The sequence below is a fragment of the Petaurus breviceps genome, unplaced genomic scaffold (assembly GCF_028583685.1).
Source record: "Petaurus breviceps papuanus isolate PSGF00001 unplaced genomic scaffold, PetGlider_PUasm1.0 446, whole genome shotgun sequence".
Lineage (NCBI taxonomy): Eukaryota > Metazoa > Chordata > Mammalia > Diprotodontia > Petauridae > Petaurus > Petaurus breviceps.
The window spans coordinates 539399-557880 of NW_027186338.1; the positions used below are offsets into that span (position 1 = coordinate 539399).

The following is an 18482-nucleotide window of genomic DNA, read 5'->3' on the forward strand; positions in this document are numbered from 1 at the left end:
AGAAACTTTGGGAATTTACACTTCCTTCCCATTCCCTGCAACCACAGATTAAGCCTCCCACAAAAGGGCTCCATGGAAAGAGAGATAAAATTGTTGGGAAGGCAGAAAGAACTTGAGCATCAGCAGCAAGCATCCCATGAGCGGTCAGGGGGTGAGAAACCAAGTGACCAAGTTAGCCCTCTCAAGCAACCATCATAAATAAGTTATGTGTGCAAACTCTTACTGCTGGATAAGTACACATTTGCAGTTTCATGAATTTGTTTTAAATGACTGTCCCTCACCAAATGGTGGTTGGGAGGGAATGGAGAATGTGTAGTCCCCTATCAATAAGGAGACTATTAGTAAGTATAGTTTTCCAGGATAGAAACAGGGGCCAAAGGATGGTGGGAGTTAAAAGCTGCAGGGGGGTAAAGAATGTAGGAACTTGGGAGCTGTTTGGAGAAGGGATATAGCAAATGAAGGGCACTGCTACCCAAAAGTGAATATAATCGAGTGGTTGGAGCCCAGTGTAAGTTATCAACCAATATAAGACAAAATTTTCCAGCTCTGGATGATTTGGGGGACCTGAGTGAATTTATTCCCACTTCCTTCTTCATCCTTCTAGTAAACTGTTATTATTTTTACATTTATTTGTTTTCTGTAGAAAGAAATTATTTTATGAAATTCTAAACAAGCGTTTGCTGTCAAAGATTGGACCTCTGGGAAGTGGAAAAAAAAGAAAATTTAGACAACAAACCCTAGACTAGGCCAGGAGCCTCATATGTGAAGGTTTTGTCTTCCCCTCCCCCACTGCCAGAAACATGAAGAGAGGCCATATGTGTTTTATTATGTTAGAGATGAGAAAGGTTGTTTTTTTTTCTTTCTGGTTTACATGTTTTGTTTCCTTTTTAAGCCAGGAATCTCTGCAAAGTGGTTTCTGGAAATCGCCAGGTACTCCAAACAACAGATGTAAAAGTGGTTTGCCTCCAGTTGAAATGCAGTTGCAATGAGGGGCAGCTTTGAACTTCTGTACCTGCAGCTACCAGAGAACTGGCAAGGACCTGGAGTAGTGGCGTCATACTGCTGAGGTCTGTTGCTGCGGTGGTCCTAATGAAAGGGCAACGTCTGGAGGGTGCCTTGGGAGGACCTCAGTCTCCTGCTCGGGCTGGCAAAGGTGTCCTTGGGGCATTTACTCTTCCTCCCTGGGCCGCGTCTGCAAGTGTGGGGGAAATCAAGAGCCGGGGAGGGGCCCGCCGGATCGAGGACAAACTCTGGGGCCGGTGACCAGGTGGTCTGTGCGTCCATCTGACAATTCGGGGATTTCCCCCGCAAAGACCCCGTTTGGCTGGGCGTCCTTCTAAGTCCACTGCGGGAGCCTGCCGGCGGTCCGGGGCCGACTTCCGAGGCAGCACCTTCCTGCAGAGTCTGGGCCGGCCTCCTCCCACGCGCTGGGAGTGTCCAGAGCCACGGCCACTCTCCGGCCTCCTCCGTGAGTGTCTCATCCTGGGGCTTCTCTCTTCCCCAAGTGCCCCCTCGCTGGCCAAGGCCCCGGCCCCAGGGCCCCCGGCTGCGGTCTCCCGGGACTGGTGGTCCATTCTCCGCGGAGCTGTCACGGTGGCCCCGGGCGCCTCCGGCTGGGCAGCTCATTCGGCCGCCGAGGAGGAGGTGGGGCTCCCGCGGCCTCCGGACAACGAGCCGTGGCCTTCCCTGGGCGAGAGAAGCCTCAGGATGGGCCTCTGCGTTGACTCCTGCCTCCCCAGACACTCGGCAGGCGGTCAGGCCGGCCTCGGCAGCCTTCGGCAAACTGGGCATTCCTGCCCCCTAGGGTGTGACCGACTGCCCGAGCCAGGGGGACACCCCCAAAGGGGGAAATGGAGGGTGCAGAAACCGCAGCGGTCTCAAGACTACGATTCCCAGACGGCCTCGCGTACCTTACTTGCATTTCCCAAGTTCCAGGGAGTGAGGGTGGGCGGTCCCTCTGACGTCACGTCCGCCCCGCCCCCATCCCTTCTTTTCATTTGGGGTTGTCCCCTTCCTTTCTCTGTCTAGGGTTCACCTGAAACAGGGTGAGCGGTTCCCCAAAAGCGCCGGGCCTGGCTGGAGGAGTGAGACGGGGCTGGGGCGGGGCTGGAGCCCTGGGATGTGGTTGGGGAGTGCACGAGGTGGGCGGGGCCCTGAGGGGGCTTCCCTCGGGCCCGGGAGCGGGGCATCAGGGCCGTGTAGGTGGGAGGGCTGCGTGGCCTGGACGTGGGGCGTGGGAGGGGTGGCGGAGTGGTTCACCGCTCCCGGACCCCATTTGGAGTTGTTTTGGCGGAGGTGGTGAAGTTTTTTGTCGTGTGCTTCGGGTCATTTTACATCCCGGAGACTGAGGCCCGCTGGGTGCAGGGACTTGGCCAGGGTCACCCCGCTAGCGAGTGTAGGGATTCTGTCTGGGGAGGAGGAGCCTTCCTGCCAGCAAACCCTGTCCTCTGTGCCCGGGCCGGCTGGGTGCTGGATTCTGATGGCCCTGACCGCCCAGGTTTCAGTCCTTCCCCCCGAGCAGAGTCTTAGGGAACCAGGTGCTGGGGCCGATCTCTTCCTGCAGGACTCCTGTGGAGGAGAGGACCCCCGCTGCTGCCTGCGGTCCGTGCCTGGGTCTGCTGAGAGGGTACCTCGCTGTGCTGTTTCGTCTCTAAAGAGAGATTGGCCCAAAGACCCCGGTGATGCCCCCCAGGATAGAAATGAGGGTTTGCTTCTGCCCCCCAGGAGAGAAATGAGGGCTTCCCCCTGTGAACCCCGGGGAGAGAAATGATTATTTCCTATCCCCCAGCACCCTCCTCCCTGATCCCCGGCCCCCCAGGGCAGAAGTGGGGTTCCGTTCTCTCCCCCCCCCTCCCGCGGGCAGCCCACCACCTCACGTCCCCCTTTCCTCCCCAGCTCTGCTCCTAGGTGGGAGCCCGGAGGAGGCGGGGATGGCTCCTGTGCCGACTGCCGGGTCCGGACAGGTGAGCGCCGCGGGATACACAGTTGATAGAGTTGTGTTGTGGGTCACCCATTCTTGAAAAGAGTTTGGAACCCTGCTGAGAAAATTAGTGAAGAGTGCCTAGTACCTTTTGTCCCCCAAACAGCACTACTATGTCCAAAGGGATCAAAGAAAGAAGAAAAGGTCTCATATGTACAAAAATATTTCCAGCAGCTTTTTGTGTGTGTGTGGTTGCAAAAAATGGAAACTGAGGAGGTTCTAATTAATAGTGAAATGGCTGAACTTAGGGGCAGCTAGGTGGCTCAATGAATAGAGCACCTGCCCTGGAGTCAGGAGGACCTAAGTTCAAATGTGGCCTCATACACTTGACACTTTCTAACAGTATTACTTTGAGCAAGTCGTTTAACCCGAATTGCCTTGCCTTACTCCCTCAAAAAAAAAAAAAAAGAAGAAAAGAAATGGCTGAACATGTTTTGGTATACAGGGTTGATAAAAAAATTTTGTAATCAAAGAAATCATGAAGGGAACATTTTCAGAGATCCTGAGTGAGATTTGTGTGAATCAAAACAGGGTGAAGTTTGAAGACCAGGAGAAAAATTTATCCAGTGATTGTAAAGATAAACAACTTTGAAAGATTTCAGAACTTTGTTCAACAGTGTACAACCCTTTTTTTTTTAAGGACTTACAATGAAACCAAGTTATCCAACTTCTGACACTAATGTGATTGACTTGTAGGGTGCAGATTGAGTCATACATATTTTGAACATGTCCAGTGTGGGACTTTGTATTTCTTGCCTAGGGATATTTGTTGCAAGGATTTTGCGTGTCTTTTTATCGCAATGGAGTAGTGAAAGTGGGAGTGCTAGAAAATAGATTTTTAAGAATGGCCTTACTTCCTGGCTGCTGAAGGAAGAAGGATGAGAAGAATCCCTTTTGTTGTGGATGTTCCTCTCTCCTAGTACCTTCATATTGTCATACCTTTTAATGTAATGTATAGTAGGAGTTTTTGGAGGGGGGAAGGCAAGGCAATTGGGGTTAAGTGACTTGCCCAAGGTCACACAGCTAGTAAGTGTGGCAAGTGTCTGAGGTCAGATTTGTACTTAGGTCCTCCTGACTCCAAGACTGGTGCTCTATTCACTGCCCCACCTAGCTGCCCCTTTCATAGGATTTTGCTAATAATTTGAGTCTCTATAATGGACTAACTCAGTTACTCAAAGTTGTTCTTTAAGCAGTATTGCTGTTACTATATACCATGTTCTTTTGGTTGTACTCATTTCACCCTTCATTAGTTATTTCATACAAGTCTCTCCATGCTTTTCTAAAATTATTGAACTCCTCATTTCTTATATCAGAGTAATATTCTATCATGAACATATATTACAGTTTTTTGACTGCTCTCCATTTGATGGGCATTCCTGCAATTTCCAGTTCTTTGCCATCACTAAGAGAGCTGCTTTAAATATTTTAGAACATATACATTCTTTTCCTTTTTTCTCTAATCATCTTGGGAAACATACATAATAGTGTTATCATTGGATCAAAGTATATAGGCCATTTAATAACTGATTTCTTTATCAGGAAAACTGCCTGTTCATCTCTGTTGGCCATTTATCAATTGGGGAATGATTCATATTTTTACAGATTTAACAATGTTCTTTATACATTTCAGATATGAGACCTTTATCTGAGGAACTATTTATAAAAATTTTCATTCTAGTTTCCTGCTTTCTGATTTTGGGTACATTTGTTTGTAAAAAAAACTTTTAATTTAGTGTAATCATAATTATCGTTTTATATTCCACAATGCTCTCTATCTCTTCTTTGTTTATAAATTGTTCACCTATCCATAAGTCTGATTAGGTAATATGTTCCATGGATAGCCCTAGCTGGGGAACCCTGTACCTCCCCCATAATTGTGGGGTGAGTTTGAAACCAAAGGAAGAGGCCAAGGTACTCCAGATAGGAGTTTAATTAATTGTTATAATTACTTATAGGGGCAATCTGGGGCAGCTGCCATGTGATACATTCGATCTCTGCAGAGACCCCAGGAAAGCCCAGTGGTAATTATAGAAATCAAACAAAGGGAACCAGAACCATAGAGTACATCACTAGTTATTTATTGGTGAATATTTTGCAACTCATTTCCATACTTGGGAGTTAAGCCAGTGTTGATGTGTAAATGCCCAAATACAAGATTGTCTACTGGTCATGTACAGGACATGAACTGGTTACAATGTCCATGTTATGACTTTCATTTGTAACAGTATCAAAGTTATGACTCAGTGTCTAAATTATAATTTTTTTAACAGGTCCCTGTGTCTAGGCTTCCACTTTTCACAAAGTTTAAGTTAATGGCTTTTCACTTTTTATTGTGTATTATGGCTTTTCCCCAATTGGGACCCCAAATATATTCTTCAGATTTTCCTGTAATATTTCCCTGTATATCTAGATCATGTATCCATTTTTACCTCATCTTAGTAAATGGTGGAAGATGTTGGTCCATGCCTAATTTCTGCCAGACTGTTTCCTAGCCTTACCAGTAATCTTTACCAAATATAGAATTCTTATACCAACAACTTAAGTCTTTACACTTGCCAATGCCTAGGTAACTATATTTGTTTGCTTCTGTAAATTGTATGCCTGTTCTGTTCCACTGATCCACCTCTCTGTTTCTTAGCCAGTAGCAGATGGTTTTGATAACTACTGCCTTATAATACAGTTTAAGATCTAGTACTACTAAACCTTCCTTTACACTTTTTTCTCATTAGTTCTTTTGATATTCTTGACCTTTTGTTCTTCCAGATGAATTTTGTTATTTTTTCTGCTCAGTAAAATAATTTTTTTAGTAATTGGGATGCTATTACATATATATATGTATATATATTTATTTATATATAAACTTAATTTTGGCAAAATTTTCATTTTTTATTATATTGGCACTGCCTAGCCATGAGGAATTAATATTTCTCCATTTATTTAAATCTGATTTTTAATACAAAATTTTAGGTTTTTTAAAATGATTTTGCTAGTATAGTTCCTGGGTTTGTTTTGGCAGGTGTATTTCCAAGTATGTTATACTGTCCAGAGTTATTTTAAATGGTATATCTCTAGCTATCTCTTCGTGCAGGGTCTTGTTGGTGATATATAGCAATGCTGATGATTTGTGTGGGTTTACTTTATATCCTGCTACTTTGCTGAAATTATTATTTCAGTTAACTAAAGTTTTTAGTTGAGTCTTTAGGATTTTCCAACTACATCATCATATCTAGAGAAAGAGATTGTTTTATTACCTCATCCAGTCTTCTGATTTCTTCTATTTCTTTTTCTTCTCTTATTGTTATTGCTTGGATTTCCAGTACAATCCTGAATAATATTGGTGACAGTGAGCATCCTTGTTTCTCATCCGATATTACTGGGAAGGCTTCTAGCTCATCCCCATTACAAATAATGCTAGCTGACGGTTTTAGATAAATACTTCTTATCAACTCAGTATCCACAGCCAGCAGCCTCCCTGCCCCACTGCTAAGGTACTCACCAGGCATGGGGTAACTCCTTTGTCTTGTCAGCCATAGCATGCATTTAGGATTAGGCTGTCTAGTCAGCCAGTGAAGGAAAGCAGAGGGTCCTTCAGTCTTCCCCTGCCCAGATGTCTGACGCCCACACTATCTGAGTAAAAATTCCTGTGGCTGAGGTTGCCTCCCAATCAATCAGCCACCCCTAGGGCTTGTTGTTTGTAGTTTCAGAGGAGACAGCCTGTGGTATTTTTACTTCACTTGGGCCAAACCTCTGACTCTGGGGTCTCTCTTCAGGTCTTCTTCAGTTGTCCTAGGAGGACCACTGCTCTACCACAATTCCCGTTTAATTTTGCTGCTCTACATTCACTCTGAGGTGTTGTTATGTCTTATTTGTAGAGGAAATCTGTAGAGTGTGGAATTTTTTTTTTTGCTTTTTTTTGGAGGGGGGAGGGTAGGGCAGTTGGGGTTAAGTGACTTGCCCAAGGTCACACAGCTAGTAAGTGTGTCAAGTGTCTGAGGCCGGATTTGAACTCAGGTCCTCCTGACTCCAGGGCCGGTGCTCTATTTACTGCACCACCTAGCTGCCTGGAGCATGGAATTTTCTAACCTACTCTGCCATCTTCCCTTGCTTTTGCTCTTTTGGTTCCAGGAGCCCTGAACACAATCATGTTAATTTCAGAGCAGCAGCATTTTGAGAAGAAAAGTGATTTGAGGAAGAGAGGAAACTATCTTAGTGGTGAAGAGATCAGGATGATTGGTTGCATGAACCGGGGTTCATATAGGTGAGAAGAGAAGACTTAGGGCAACATGATAGCTATTTTCAGCTATTCCACTTTCATTGTTTTATTTCAGTAAGTAAAAAAAGAAACTAGGTATATTAGTATTTGAGCTTAGAGGGAAGAAGTAAGAGCCATTGGTGCATATTTAAAAACAACAACAACATTTAAAATTGACGTTATTGGATCCATTAACAACAAGTATTTATTTGGTGTCTGTTAGGTACCAGGTACTGCACTAAGTGATGAGAATACAAAGGAAAGCAAAGATAGGCCCTGCCCTCAAGGAACTTACAGTCTAATGGGAGAGGAATTCTTAGGTGCCTTCTATGTACCAATCTCTGTACCAGGTTACAAATATATAAATGAAATAATCCGTACTGGCAAGATATTTATATTCAAATTTTGTAACAGTTAGAATTATACTTGAGTAAGTACAGATATTTTTGGTGTTTCAGGAATCAGTGACATTCAAGGATGTGACTGTGGAGTTCACCTGGGATGAGTGGGTACATTTGAACCCATCTCAGAAAACGCTGTACAAGGATGTGATGCTGGAGAACTATAGGAACTTGGTCTCTTTAGGTAAGAAGAGCTACCCCTTTGGAGCTGTGATTTATACTATGGAGACTTTCGAGATTTTAGGAGTTATTCTTTGTCATATGTAAGGAAGATATTCCTAATCATTTTGTACCCTAGAGACAGAGTACTTGTGCTTTCAAGGGAAAATGTCTTTCCTTAGACTGCTTCTATTGTTATCCTTGAGAATGTATCTTCCCCTCTCTGTTGCTTCAAATCCAAGATCTTCTCTTCAGCTCTAGTGTAGGTATCATGTCCCATTGTCAAAGCAAGAAGTGAGTCAAGTGGACTGCATTTTCTAAGTCCCACTCTGACTCATTTCTCCATAAAGCAGAATACCCTTCAGTGGTCTTTGTGCTCTTCTTGAAGGCTTCCTAGCAGCCCTACATTTTTTTTCCCCCAAAGACCTTGATCTGGTTTGGAATTCTTTTATTGAGTTTAATGGATTCTTTTTTTTAATTTTTATTTTTTTTTATTAATTTTTAGTTTCAACATTCATTTCCACAAGATTTTGAGTTACAAATTTTCTCCCTCTCTTTCCCCTACCCACAACCCCGAGATATAAAGCATACTGAATACCCCTTCCCCCAGTCTGCTCTCTCTTATATCCTCCCCCATCCCTCAAACTTTCTAATAGGGCAAAATGGATTGCTATATCCCAGTGCCTGTATATCTTATCTCCCAGTTGCATGTAAAAAAAAATTAAAAAAAAATTTTTTTTAACATTTGTTTTTAAAACTTTGATTTCCAGATTCTTTTCCTTTTTCTCTCCTCACCCACCTCCACTGGGAAGATAAGCACTTCAATATAGGTTGTACATGTGTGGTTATGCAAAATGTTTCCATAGTAATTATATTGTGAAAGACTAACTTTATATCCCTCCATCCTATCCCATCCCCCACTTACTCTATTTTCTACTTTGACCCTGTCCCTTTTCAAAAGTGTGTGCTTCTGACTATCATCTCCCCCAATCTGTCCTCCCTTCTATCATCCCCCCTCTTATCCCCTACCCCCTACTTTCGGGTAGGGTAAAATACCCAAATGAGTGTGTAAATTATTCCCTCCTTAAGCCAAATTCAATGAGAGTAAGGTTGAACCATTCCCTTTCACCTTCCTGCTCTTCCCCTCCATTGTAACAGTTTTCTCTTGCTTCTTTTATACAAGATAATTTACCCTATTCTATCTCTCCCTTTCTCCTTTTCTCATTATAATCCTCTCTCACCTCCTAATTTCATTTTTTAGATAACATCCCTTCCTATTCAACTGATCCTGTGCCCTCTGTCTATGAATACATGTACACACATATACACACAATCACATATGTATTTACACACACATATACTCTCCTATACATACATATATATGTATGTATGCACATATATACATATATATTCCCTTCAACTATCCTCATACTGAGAAAAGTTTCATGAGTTTCAATTATCTTTTTTCTGTGTGGGAATATAGATACTTTAACTTTAATAAGTTCCTTATGATTTCTCTTTCCTGTTTACCTTCTCATGCTTCTCTTGTTTCTTATATTTGCAATTCAAATTTTCTGTTTAGCTCCGGTTTTTTCATCAAGAATCCTTGAAAGTCCTCTATTTCATTGAATGACCATATTTTCCCCTGAAGTATTATACTCATTTTTGCTAGGTAGGTGATTCTTGGTTTTAATCCTAGCTCTTTTGACCTCTGGAATATCATATTCCAAGCCCTTCAATCCCTTAATGTAGAAGCTGCTAGATCTTATGTTATCCTGATTGTGTTTCCACAGTACTCAAATTATTTCTTCCTGACAGCTTGTAATATTTTCTCCTTGACCTGGGAACTCTGGAATTTGGCTATGATATTCCTAGCAGTTTTCTTTTTGGGATTTTTTTCAAGAGGTGATTGGTGAATTCTTTCAATTTCTGTTTTGCCCTCTGATTCTAGAATATCAGGACAATTTTCCTTGAGAATTTCTTGAAGGATGATTTCTAGGCTCTTTTTTTTTATAATGGCTTTCAGGTAGTACAGTAATTTTTAAATTATCTCTCCTGGATCTATTTTCCAGGTCAGTGGTTTTTCCAATGAGATATTTCACATTGCCTTCTATTTTTTCATTCTTTTGGATCTGTTTTATAGTATCTTGATTTCCCACAAAGTCATTAGCTACCATTTTCTCCAGTCTAATTTTCAAGGAATTATTCTCTTCAGTGAGTTTTTAAAATTCCTTTAAATTTGCCATCTAGCAAATTCAACTTTTTAAGGCATTCTTCTTTTTGGGGTTTTTGGGCCTCTATTGCCATTTGAGTTAGTCTGTTTTTTAGGGTGTTATTTTCTTCAGTATATTTTTGGGTTTGCTTTAGCAGGTTGTTGACTCTCTTTTCATGATTTTCTTGCATCATTCTCATTTCCCTTCCCAATTTTTCCTCCACTTCTCTTACTTGATTTTCAGAATCCTTCTTGAGCTCCTCCATGGCTTGTAACCAGTTCATTTTTTCTTGCAAGCTTTTGATGTGGGAATTTCAACTTTGTTGTCTTCTTCTGGTTCCATGTTTTGATCCTTTTTGTCCCTGAAAAAGGATTCTATGGGCTGATTGTGCTTACCCTGCTTGCTTATCTGGCTAGCCACTTACTTGACTTTTGAGCTCTTTGCCATGGTAGAACTCTGCTTTCAGAGTTGAGAGAGCTATGTCCCAAATTGCTGGGGTTTTTGCAAATGTTGTCAGAGATCTGAGGAAATTGCCCTCTCTACAGATACCTACACATCCCAGGGCCACCACCCAAGACCACAATCCAGATCCAAGCAGGTCAAAGTGAGAGCAATTACCCTCTGAATGGCCACAATCCACAGGCCAGGAGCTCTGAAGGTAGCCATGCGGCAGCAGCAGCAACTGCTATACTGCTGCTACTTCTTGCCCTTGGGGCCAGAGCCGGACTGCGCTCTTCTGTCACCAGGTTCCAACAGAGTTCCCCACTGACCTTTTACTTTCTCTTTGGCATTTATGGGTTGAGAAATCTGGAAACCGCCACAGTTGCTAGTGATTCACTCTCCTCAAGTCTGCTCTGGCCAGTCTGGGTTGCTGGTTGGGACTACCCTGGCAGGACTGTGCGATAGACCCTTCCTGCCAGCTTGCCAGGCTGCCTTCAGTGGGAGATTTATTTCTGTCACTTTGTGGGTTCTGTAGCTCTAAAATTGTTTAGAGTCATATTTTACAGGTATTGGAGTTGGTTGGAGGGGGAGCTCATGCCAAGTTCCTGCCTCTGTTCCTGAATAGATTCTTTTTTTAATGTCAGTTCTCTTCTATACTCCCACTATACCACCTAAAAAATAAACAAGCAACAACAACAACCCCCCCAAAAAGCCCTACCTCTCTTTCTAGCTAGCCCATTGAGCCCTCCCTGGTTGAAAAAGTAAAATAAGAATTTTCAGAGCAAACCAGTTAACATAGGTAATGCCCTTGATGGTATAAGATAAATTCTGCACCCTTATTTCCCCACCTTTCTACTAAGGAGAATTTTATGTTGTAGCAGCAAGCACCCCAAGCGTCCTCAGGGTTTGCTGCCAACACAGGTTCTTGGATCTGCTTTGATACAGGAAAGCAACTCAAAATGGGTTAACAAGCTTACTTTAATCAGTCAAACATATCGTTTACCTCGTTCAGGGGAAAAAGGTCAGCACCCCGAACTTCAAAGTATACAGACAGAATTATCAAGACAGAAACAGATCAAGTAGACAGATTTCAAACTGCCCAACCATTACATCCATACCCAATCAGCATCTGGGTTTCAAAGCCGGGGGGCTCTGGACAATGGCTTCCCAGAATCCAGGTCAAATCACAGAATACTTCTCAAAGTGAGCCCCAAAACAAAGCTACACATCAGGGCTTATATAGCCTTCTCCTGGCTCAGAGAACGTAACAACCTTATTGACTCACTGGCCAATAAAGAAGTATCTACTAAAAAACAAGCCTCCCACCCCAGGCTCCAGGTGCACTCTAGCCTAGGGGCAGGGAAGATCTTTAAATTTGCATTTCCATTACATATGTCTGTTTTATGATAGGTTCTGAGTTGACTGTTTGTAAGCACTTTTTTATTTTCAATGGACAGGATTTGCAGTTTCCAAACCAGATGTGATCTACCAATTGGAAAGTAAGGAAGCATCTTGGATATCAGAGCCAGATTGTCCAAGTAGCCGCTGTCCAGGTGATTACATAGAAAGCAAGTAGATAGATTATTGCATATTGTAGCTCTGTTGTTCATTTTAGCTGAAATCTCTTGTAAAATGTGGAACAAATTAATCAGTTCCCTTACAGAGACTTGTTGAGAAGAGCAGAGACTTTACAACTTCATTTTTTAATTCAGGAAGTTACTTTTTTATGTATGTCTTTACTCACATGTGTCTCCACTCTAAAAGAAATTTCTTGCCTCAATACAGGGTAGGTATTTCTGTTCTCTTCATTGATGATTATCTTAAGCAAGCATTATCCTGCCTCACTTGCATGAATTCATTCTCCCTTTTAAAATAAGTGGGGCGGCCAGGTGGCACAGCGAGTAGGAGCACCGGCTCGAGTGTCGGGATGACCTGGGGGATCGAATCCGGGCTCCAACACTTAGCACCCACCCAGAGACACCTAGCCATGTAACCTTGAGCAGGTTACTTAACCCTGATTACTTTAAAAAAAAATAAAAATAAGCACATTACTTAAAATATTAACAATATTACCTTTGTGTTTCTGAGTTCCATTTTGATATTTTCTTCTGTGTTGTTTTTTTGACTAATGTTGCTTTGCTTCTGTTACTTTTAAAAATATTTAATCATAACCTAATTTCCCTTTCTTCTGTCTGTCATTTTGTATGTCATCCTGTTTTTCTTTATGCTTTGAAATTATGTTTATAAAGACACAATATTATGTTCATATCCCACGACTTGTTTAGTTATAGCCTCATCTTTGGACCTATGGTTTTTCAATATTTTGTGATTTCATAGAAAAAGTACTGTGAATATATTTTGAGAGAGATCTTTGTTTGCTTTTAATAACATTTGGAGGATATAGACCCAATAGTGAGACCATTGGGTCAAAGGATATGAACAGTTTTATCACTCTTGCTTGAATTGCTATGTTGCTTTTCACAAAAAAAAGGCAGCAGCTTATTAAGTACCTGTTTCAACATAACTGCCAAAAATTGTTAACCTTTTAATGCATTTTTCCAAATCTGATGACTATTTGGTGATACCTCCAAATTGTTTTCATTTTTTTAACGTTTCCAGTGATTATTAATAATCTGTCTTTTGAAAAATACCTGTATGTCTTGATCATTTACCTTTTGGAATTGTATCTTACTCTTTTTTTTTTTTTGCCTTTTGGAGGGCAATTGGGGTTAAGTAACTTGCCCATGGTTACACGGCTAGTTTTTTTGTGTGGATGTTAAGTGTCTGAGGATGGAACTGAACTCGGGTCCTCCTGACTCTGGGGCTGGCGCTTTACTCATTGTGCCATGGATCTTAGTTTTAAAAATTTTAATCAGTTCCCTTACAGAGTAAATATGTTGAATTTTTAGAGGAAATTTATGGCAACAGTTGTATGATATGACCCTCATATTTCCTAATATTTCTTTTTTATTCTGTTTATTTTATCTCTCTTCCTCACTCTAAACTCATCATTTCCTTTACTTTCTGTCTAGTGTTTTTAATTCATGTATTTCCTCCAGATTGTAAGGATGTGTTTGCAAGCTCCCAAAGTCATCTGTTTTTTATGGATAGTCTTTCATTTCCTTATTTCATTCAAATGCCAGCCATTTACAGTAGTATAAATGTACAGGACTTATTTGTCCTTCCAGGTAGTTTCATCCTAAGTCAGTTCATTTACCTATGTTAACTTTGAATTATTATACTTTCAGATAACATAAATTATGATATTTAATGAAAGACCTGTGAGACTAGGCTTCTCAAGTGTGAAGGGAAGAAAACAGTTCTAAAATCTTTGAGCAACTAGGAACTTTGAGAAAAGGGGGAAAAGGCAGGATTAATCAGCTCTGTATTTTTCCTTTCAGGCAGCAAAGAATTTACTGGAGAGAAATCTTATGAATGTAGTGAATGTGGGAAGGCCTTTAGGAGTAAGACACAACTTAGTATACATCGGAGAATTCATACTGGAGAGATTTTCTATGAATGTAAGGAGTGTGGGAAGGCTTGTCACTGCAACTCAGAACTTATTCGACATCAAAGAATGCATACTGGAGAGAAACCTTATGAATGTACAGTATGTGGTAAGGCCTTCAGCATGAATGCAAATCTCACTGTACATCAGAGAATTCATACTGGAGAGAAACCTTATGAATGTAGTGAATGTGGGAAGTCCTTTAGACAGAGGACACACCTTTATGTCCATCAGAGAATTCATACTGGTGAAATTCCTTATGAATGTAGTGAATGTGGAAAGGCCTTCAAGAGGAAGACACAACTTACTGTCCATCAGAGAATTCATCCTGGAAAGATTCTTTATGAATGTAAGGAGTGTGGGAAGGCTTTCCCCTGCAAGCCAGATCTTATTAAGCATCAGAGAAGTCATATTACAGAGAAAGCTTATGAATGTAATGAATGTGGAAAGGCCTTCAGGAGTAAGATACAACTTGCTGTACATGAAAGAATTCATCCTGGAAAAATTCTTTATGAATGTGAAGAGTGTGGGAAGGCCTTCCACAGAAACTCACATCTTATTAAACATCAAAGAATTCATACTGGAGAGAAACCTTATAAATGTAGTGAATGTGGAAAGGCCTTCAAGAGGAAGGTGCATCTTAACCTGCACCAGAGAATTCATACTGGAGACATTCTTTATGAATGTAAGGAATGTGGGAAGGCTTTCCTCTACAACTCAGATCTTAATCGACATCAAAGAATTCATACTGTAGAGAAACCTTATGATTGTACTGTATGTGGAAAGGCATTCAGGAGTCAAACACAGCTTACTGTGCATCAAAGAATCCATACTGGAGAGAAACCTTATGAATGTAGTGAATGTGGGAAGTTCTTTAGACAGAGGACACACCTTTATATGCATCAGAGACTTCATACCAGAGACATTCTTTATGAATGTAAGGAGTGTGAAAAGGCTTTCCCCTACATCTCAGATCTTATTCAGCATCAGAGAGTCCATACTGGAGAGAAACCGTATAAATGTACTGTGTGTGTGAAAGCCTTCAGGAGTAGAACACAACTTACTGTGCATCAGAGAATTCATACTGGAGAAAAACCTTATGAGTGTAGTGAATGTGGGAAGTTCTTTAGACAGAGAACACACCTTTATATCCATCAAAGAATTCATAATGGAGAGATTCTTTATGAATGTAAGGAGTGTGGGAAGGCTTTCACTTACAACTCAGAACTTACCCGACATCAAAGAATTCATACTGGAAAGAAACCTTATGAATATACTTTGTGTGGTTAGATCTTCGGGAGGAAGGCACAGCTTACTGTGCTGATGAAAATTTATCCTGGAGAGATTCTTTATGAAGTGTGTGAAAGCTTTCCATTACAACCCAGAACTTAACCAACATTAAAGAATTCATACAGAGAGAAACTTTATGAATGTACTTTATGAAGGAAGACTTTTGACTAAATGTAGAACTTACTAAACACCAGAACATTTATTCTGGAGAGAGACCTTTTGAATGTAATGAATGTGTAAAGACCTTCAGACTTAGGACACAACTTGCTTAGCATCAAAGAATTCATTCTGGAGAGGAATCTTATGAGTGTAATGCATGTGGGGAAGGCTGTTAGACTGAGGATTCAGTTTTATTTTCATCAGAAAATTCAACTGGAGAGGTTCTTTATGAATGTAAGGAGTGTGAGGAGATCCCCCAGCTAAGTAGACTATGATTCTGGGTCTCTAGATGAAGTTCAGAGAGTCCTTATTTAGCTCCCATGGGATAAAGAGATATACCTCCTTTCTGTGGAGTCCTTTAATGGGATAAAGATTACTATTATCCTTCCATGGTCCTTCAGGGAGCAAGAGGTTATGCTGGTTGGGCAGGAGATACTGAATGGCTAGTGGTATTGGAAAAGCCTTTGTACTAACTTTGATCCCTGGCATATGCCATGCAAGAGGTAGACAAGTTACTTCATGGCCTTCACATGACCTTAATGTAGTCTACATAATTGTTGGCTATGCTTGAGGAAGTGTCCTGATCTGAGCTATATTCCTGATGTTGCTGGTGCTGCTTCTGCTCATGTTCATCAGGGTAGCCACTATGAACCACAAAGATCTGGAATCTCATCAATTATAACAAAGCATCAAAAGGGCCTATGGCAGATGTTGGTGGAATGATTTCTTCCCAGTTTTCTTAATGTCAAATGAAGAAATTCAGTTAAGTGCATGGCATGAGTAACTAGGACTCTCTTAAGGTAGTCAAATACTTTATCCTCTAATTGGTTGTTCTTTATGCATTTTCCACTGTGGGCTGATTCTTTGTGATCCACTTTCAGGTTTTCTTGGCAAAGATACTAGTGTGGTTTACCATTTCCTTTGTTAGTCCATTTCACAGATGTGGAAGTGAGGCAAATGATTAAATGACTTGCCCTGCGTCACACAGCTAGTAAGTGTCTGAGTCTGGAGTTAAAGTAATTTCTCTCTGACTCCAGGGCTAGCACTCTATCCACTATGCTACTTAACTTCCCATTTTATGGAGTTAGTGACACATTTGAAAAGATGAATGAGATTCTCATTGTGGTCAAGGGATATGAATAGAGTTTTCAGAGGAAGACATCAAAGCTATCAGTTATATGAAAAAATGCTCTAAGTCACTATTGGTCAGAAAATTACAAATGAAAACAATTATGAGATATCATATAATACCTATGAGATTGACTAACTTGAATGAAAAGAAAAACGATAAATTCTGAAGGAGATATAAAAAATAAGGACAAGGCGGCCAGGTGGTGCAGTGAATAGAGTGCTAGCCCTGGAGTCAGTAGGACCTGAGTTCAAATCTGGCCTCAGACACCTCACACAAAAATTAGCTGTGTGACCTTGGTCAAGTCACTTAACCCCAATTGCCCTACCTTCCCCCTTCCAAAAAGAAAAAAAAAAGCACAAAAAATTAGGGACACTGGTGTAGTTTATAACTTGTCCAGCCATTCTGGAGAACAATTTGGAACTATGCCCAAAGGGCTATAGAAGTATGCCTACTCTTTGATACAGAAATACCCCTACTAGATTTGTATTTTTTTTTTAAAGCAATTGGGGTTAAGTAACTTGCTCAAGGTTACACAGCCACGTGTTTCTGGGTGGGTGCTAAGTGAGCCCGAATTCGATCCTAGATTTTTCAAAGGAAAAGGATATATATGTACAAAAATCTTTATGGCAGTGATGGCAAAGAATTTTAAGTTGAGGGAATAGCCGTCAGTTGGGGAATGACTGAACAGGTGTGGTATATGATTCTGATGGAATATTATTATACTATAAGAAATATTAGATGACTCAGGGGATATTACACTGAGCCTAGAATTAGGAAGACCTGAGTTCAAATTTGGCCTCAGTCACTTATTTATTGTGTATCCCTCAGCAAATCATTTAACCTCTGTTTGCCTTAATCCACTGAAGAAGAAAAAATGGCAAAACCTCTCCAGTTTCTTTCCCAAGAAAACCCCATGGTGGTGTCATGAAGAATGAGAAACAACTGAACTACTGAAAAATGAAATGAGAAAGGCTGAGGGAGATGGGGTCAGAACAACCTGGTGAGACCTCTATGAACTGGTGCAGATTGAAGTGTGTCACTCCAGCAGAGCCTGGAGGGCACTGTGCACAGTAACATTAATCTTGTCAATTTAATCCACTGTGAAAGATTTAGCTATTCTGATTAAGAGAATGATCTCAGGGGTGGCCAGGTAGCACAGCGAGTAAGAGCACTGGCTCCAGTGTCGGGATGAGCTGGATCAAATCTGGGCTCAGATACTCAGCACCACACCCAGAAATAACTGGCTGTGTAACCTTAAGCAAGTTACTTAACCCTGATTGCTTTAAAAAAAAAAAAAAAAGAAAATGATCTCAGAGAATTCCAAAGGACTCATGATGAAAAATGCTCCTGACCTACAGAAAGAAGACTGATGAATTCAGTGTGAATTATAATTTTTTCATTGTCTTTGTTTTCTTTTTTGCAACATGACTAATATAGAACTTTGTTTTGCATGATATTCCATGTATTATTGATATATTGCTTGCCTTCTTAGTGGATGTGGGACAGGATGGAGTGAGAGAGGGAATTTGGAACTCCAGATTTTTGAAAGAATGTTAATATTTTTTGAATGATGGAAAAAAATTTGGAATCACCCATGGTATGGACCAGATTATTGAATTATGATACTTGGGTATTTTTGTAGCAGAGAAAAAACATTATTTCTGCATGTCTCCCTGAGTCCCAGCAAACTGCCTGCCATTTCTAGCCAGATGAATGCGAAGTCCAATGTGGGTTAATTTGTGGAGGACCAAGTTTGGGCTCTCTTGAGTGACTAATGCACATGCTAGCCAGACGTTGTCTCTGCAGCCACTGGAACCATCCTAAAAGAGATTGACCTTGTCTTTTCTACCTCAGAGACATGGAAATGATCTACAGATCATCACTTATGACCTCAGCCAGAAGTCCCCCATCAGGCCCAGTGAGTGGAGCCGCTATTCTCTTCCAACC

The 18482-nt window shown here is 41.2% G+C and overlaps 1 protein-coding gene across 1 annotated transcript; it reads left to right on the forward strand.

Annotated features, from left to right (window-relative positions):
* Positions 1-2085: 2085 nt before the first annotated feature.
* LOC138171487 (zinc finger protein 420-like) lies at positions 2086-17991 on the forward strand. Its single transcript, XM_069100994.1, has 5 exons — positions 2086-2141; positions 2896-2963; positions 7691-7817; positions 11904-11999; positions 13848-17991. The coding sequence occupies exons 1-5, from the start codon at positions 2120-2122 to the stop codon at positions 15242-15244; spliced, it is 1710 nt and encodes a 569-aa protein (XP_068957095.1). The 5' UTR covers positions 2086-2119; the 3' UTR covers positions 15245-17991.
* The last annotated feature ends 491 nt before the right edge of the window (positions 17992-18482 follow it).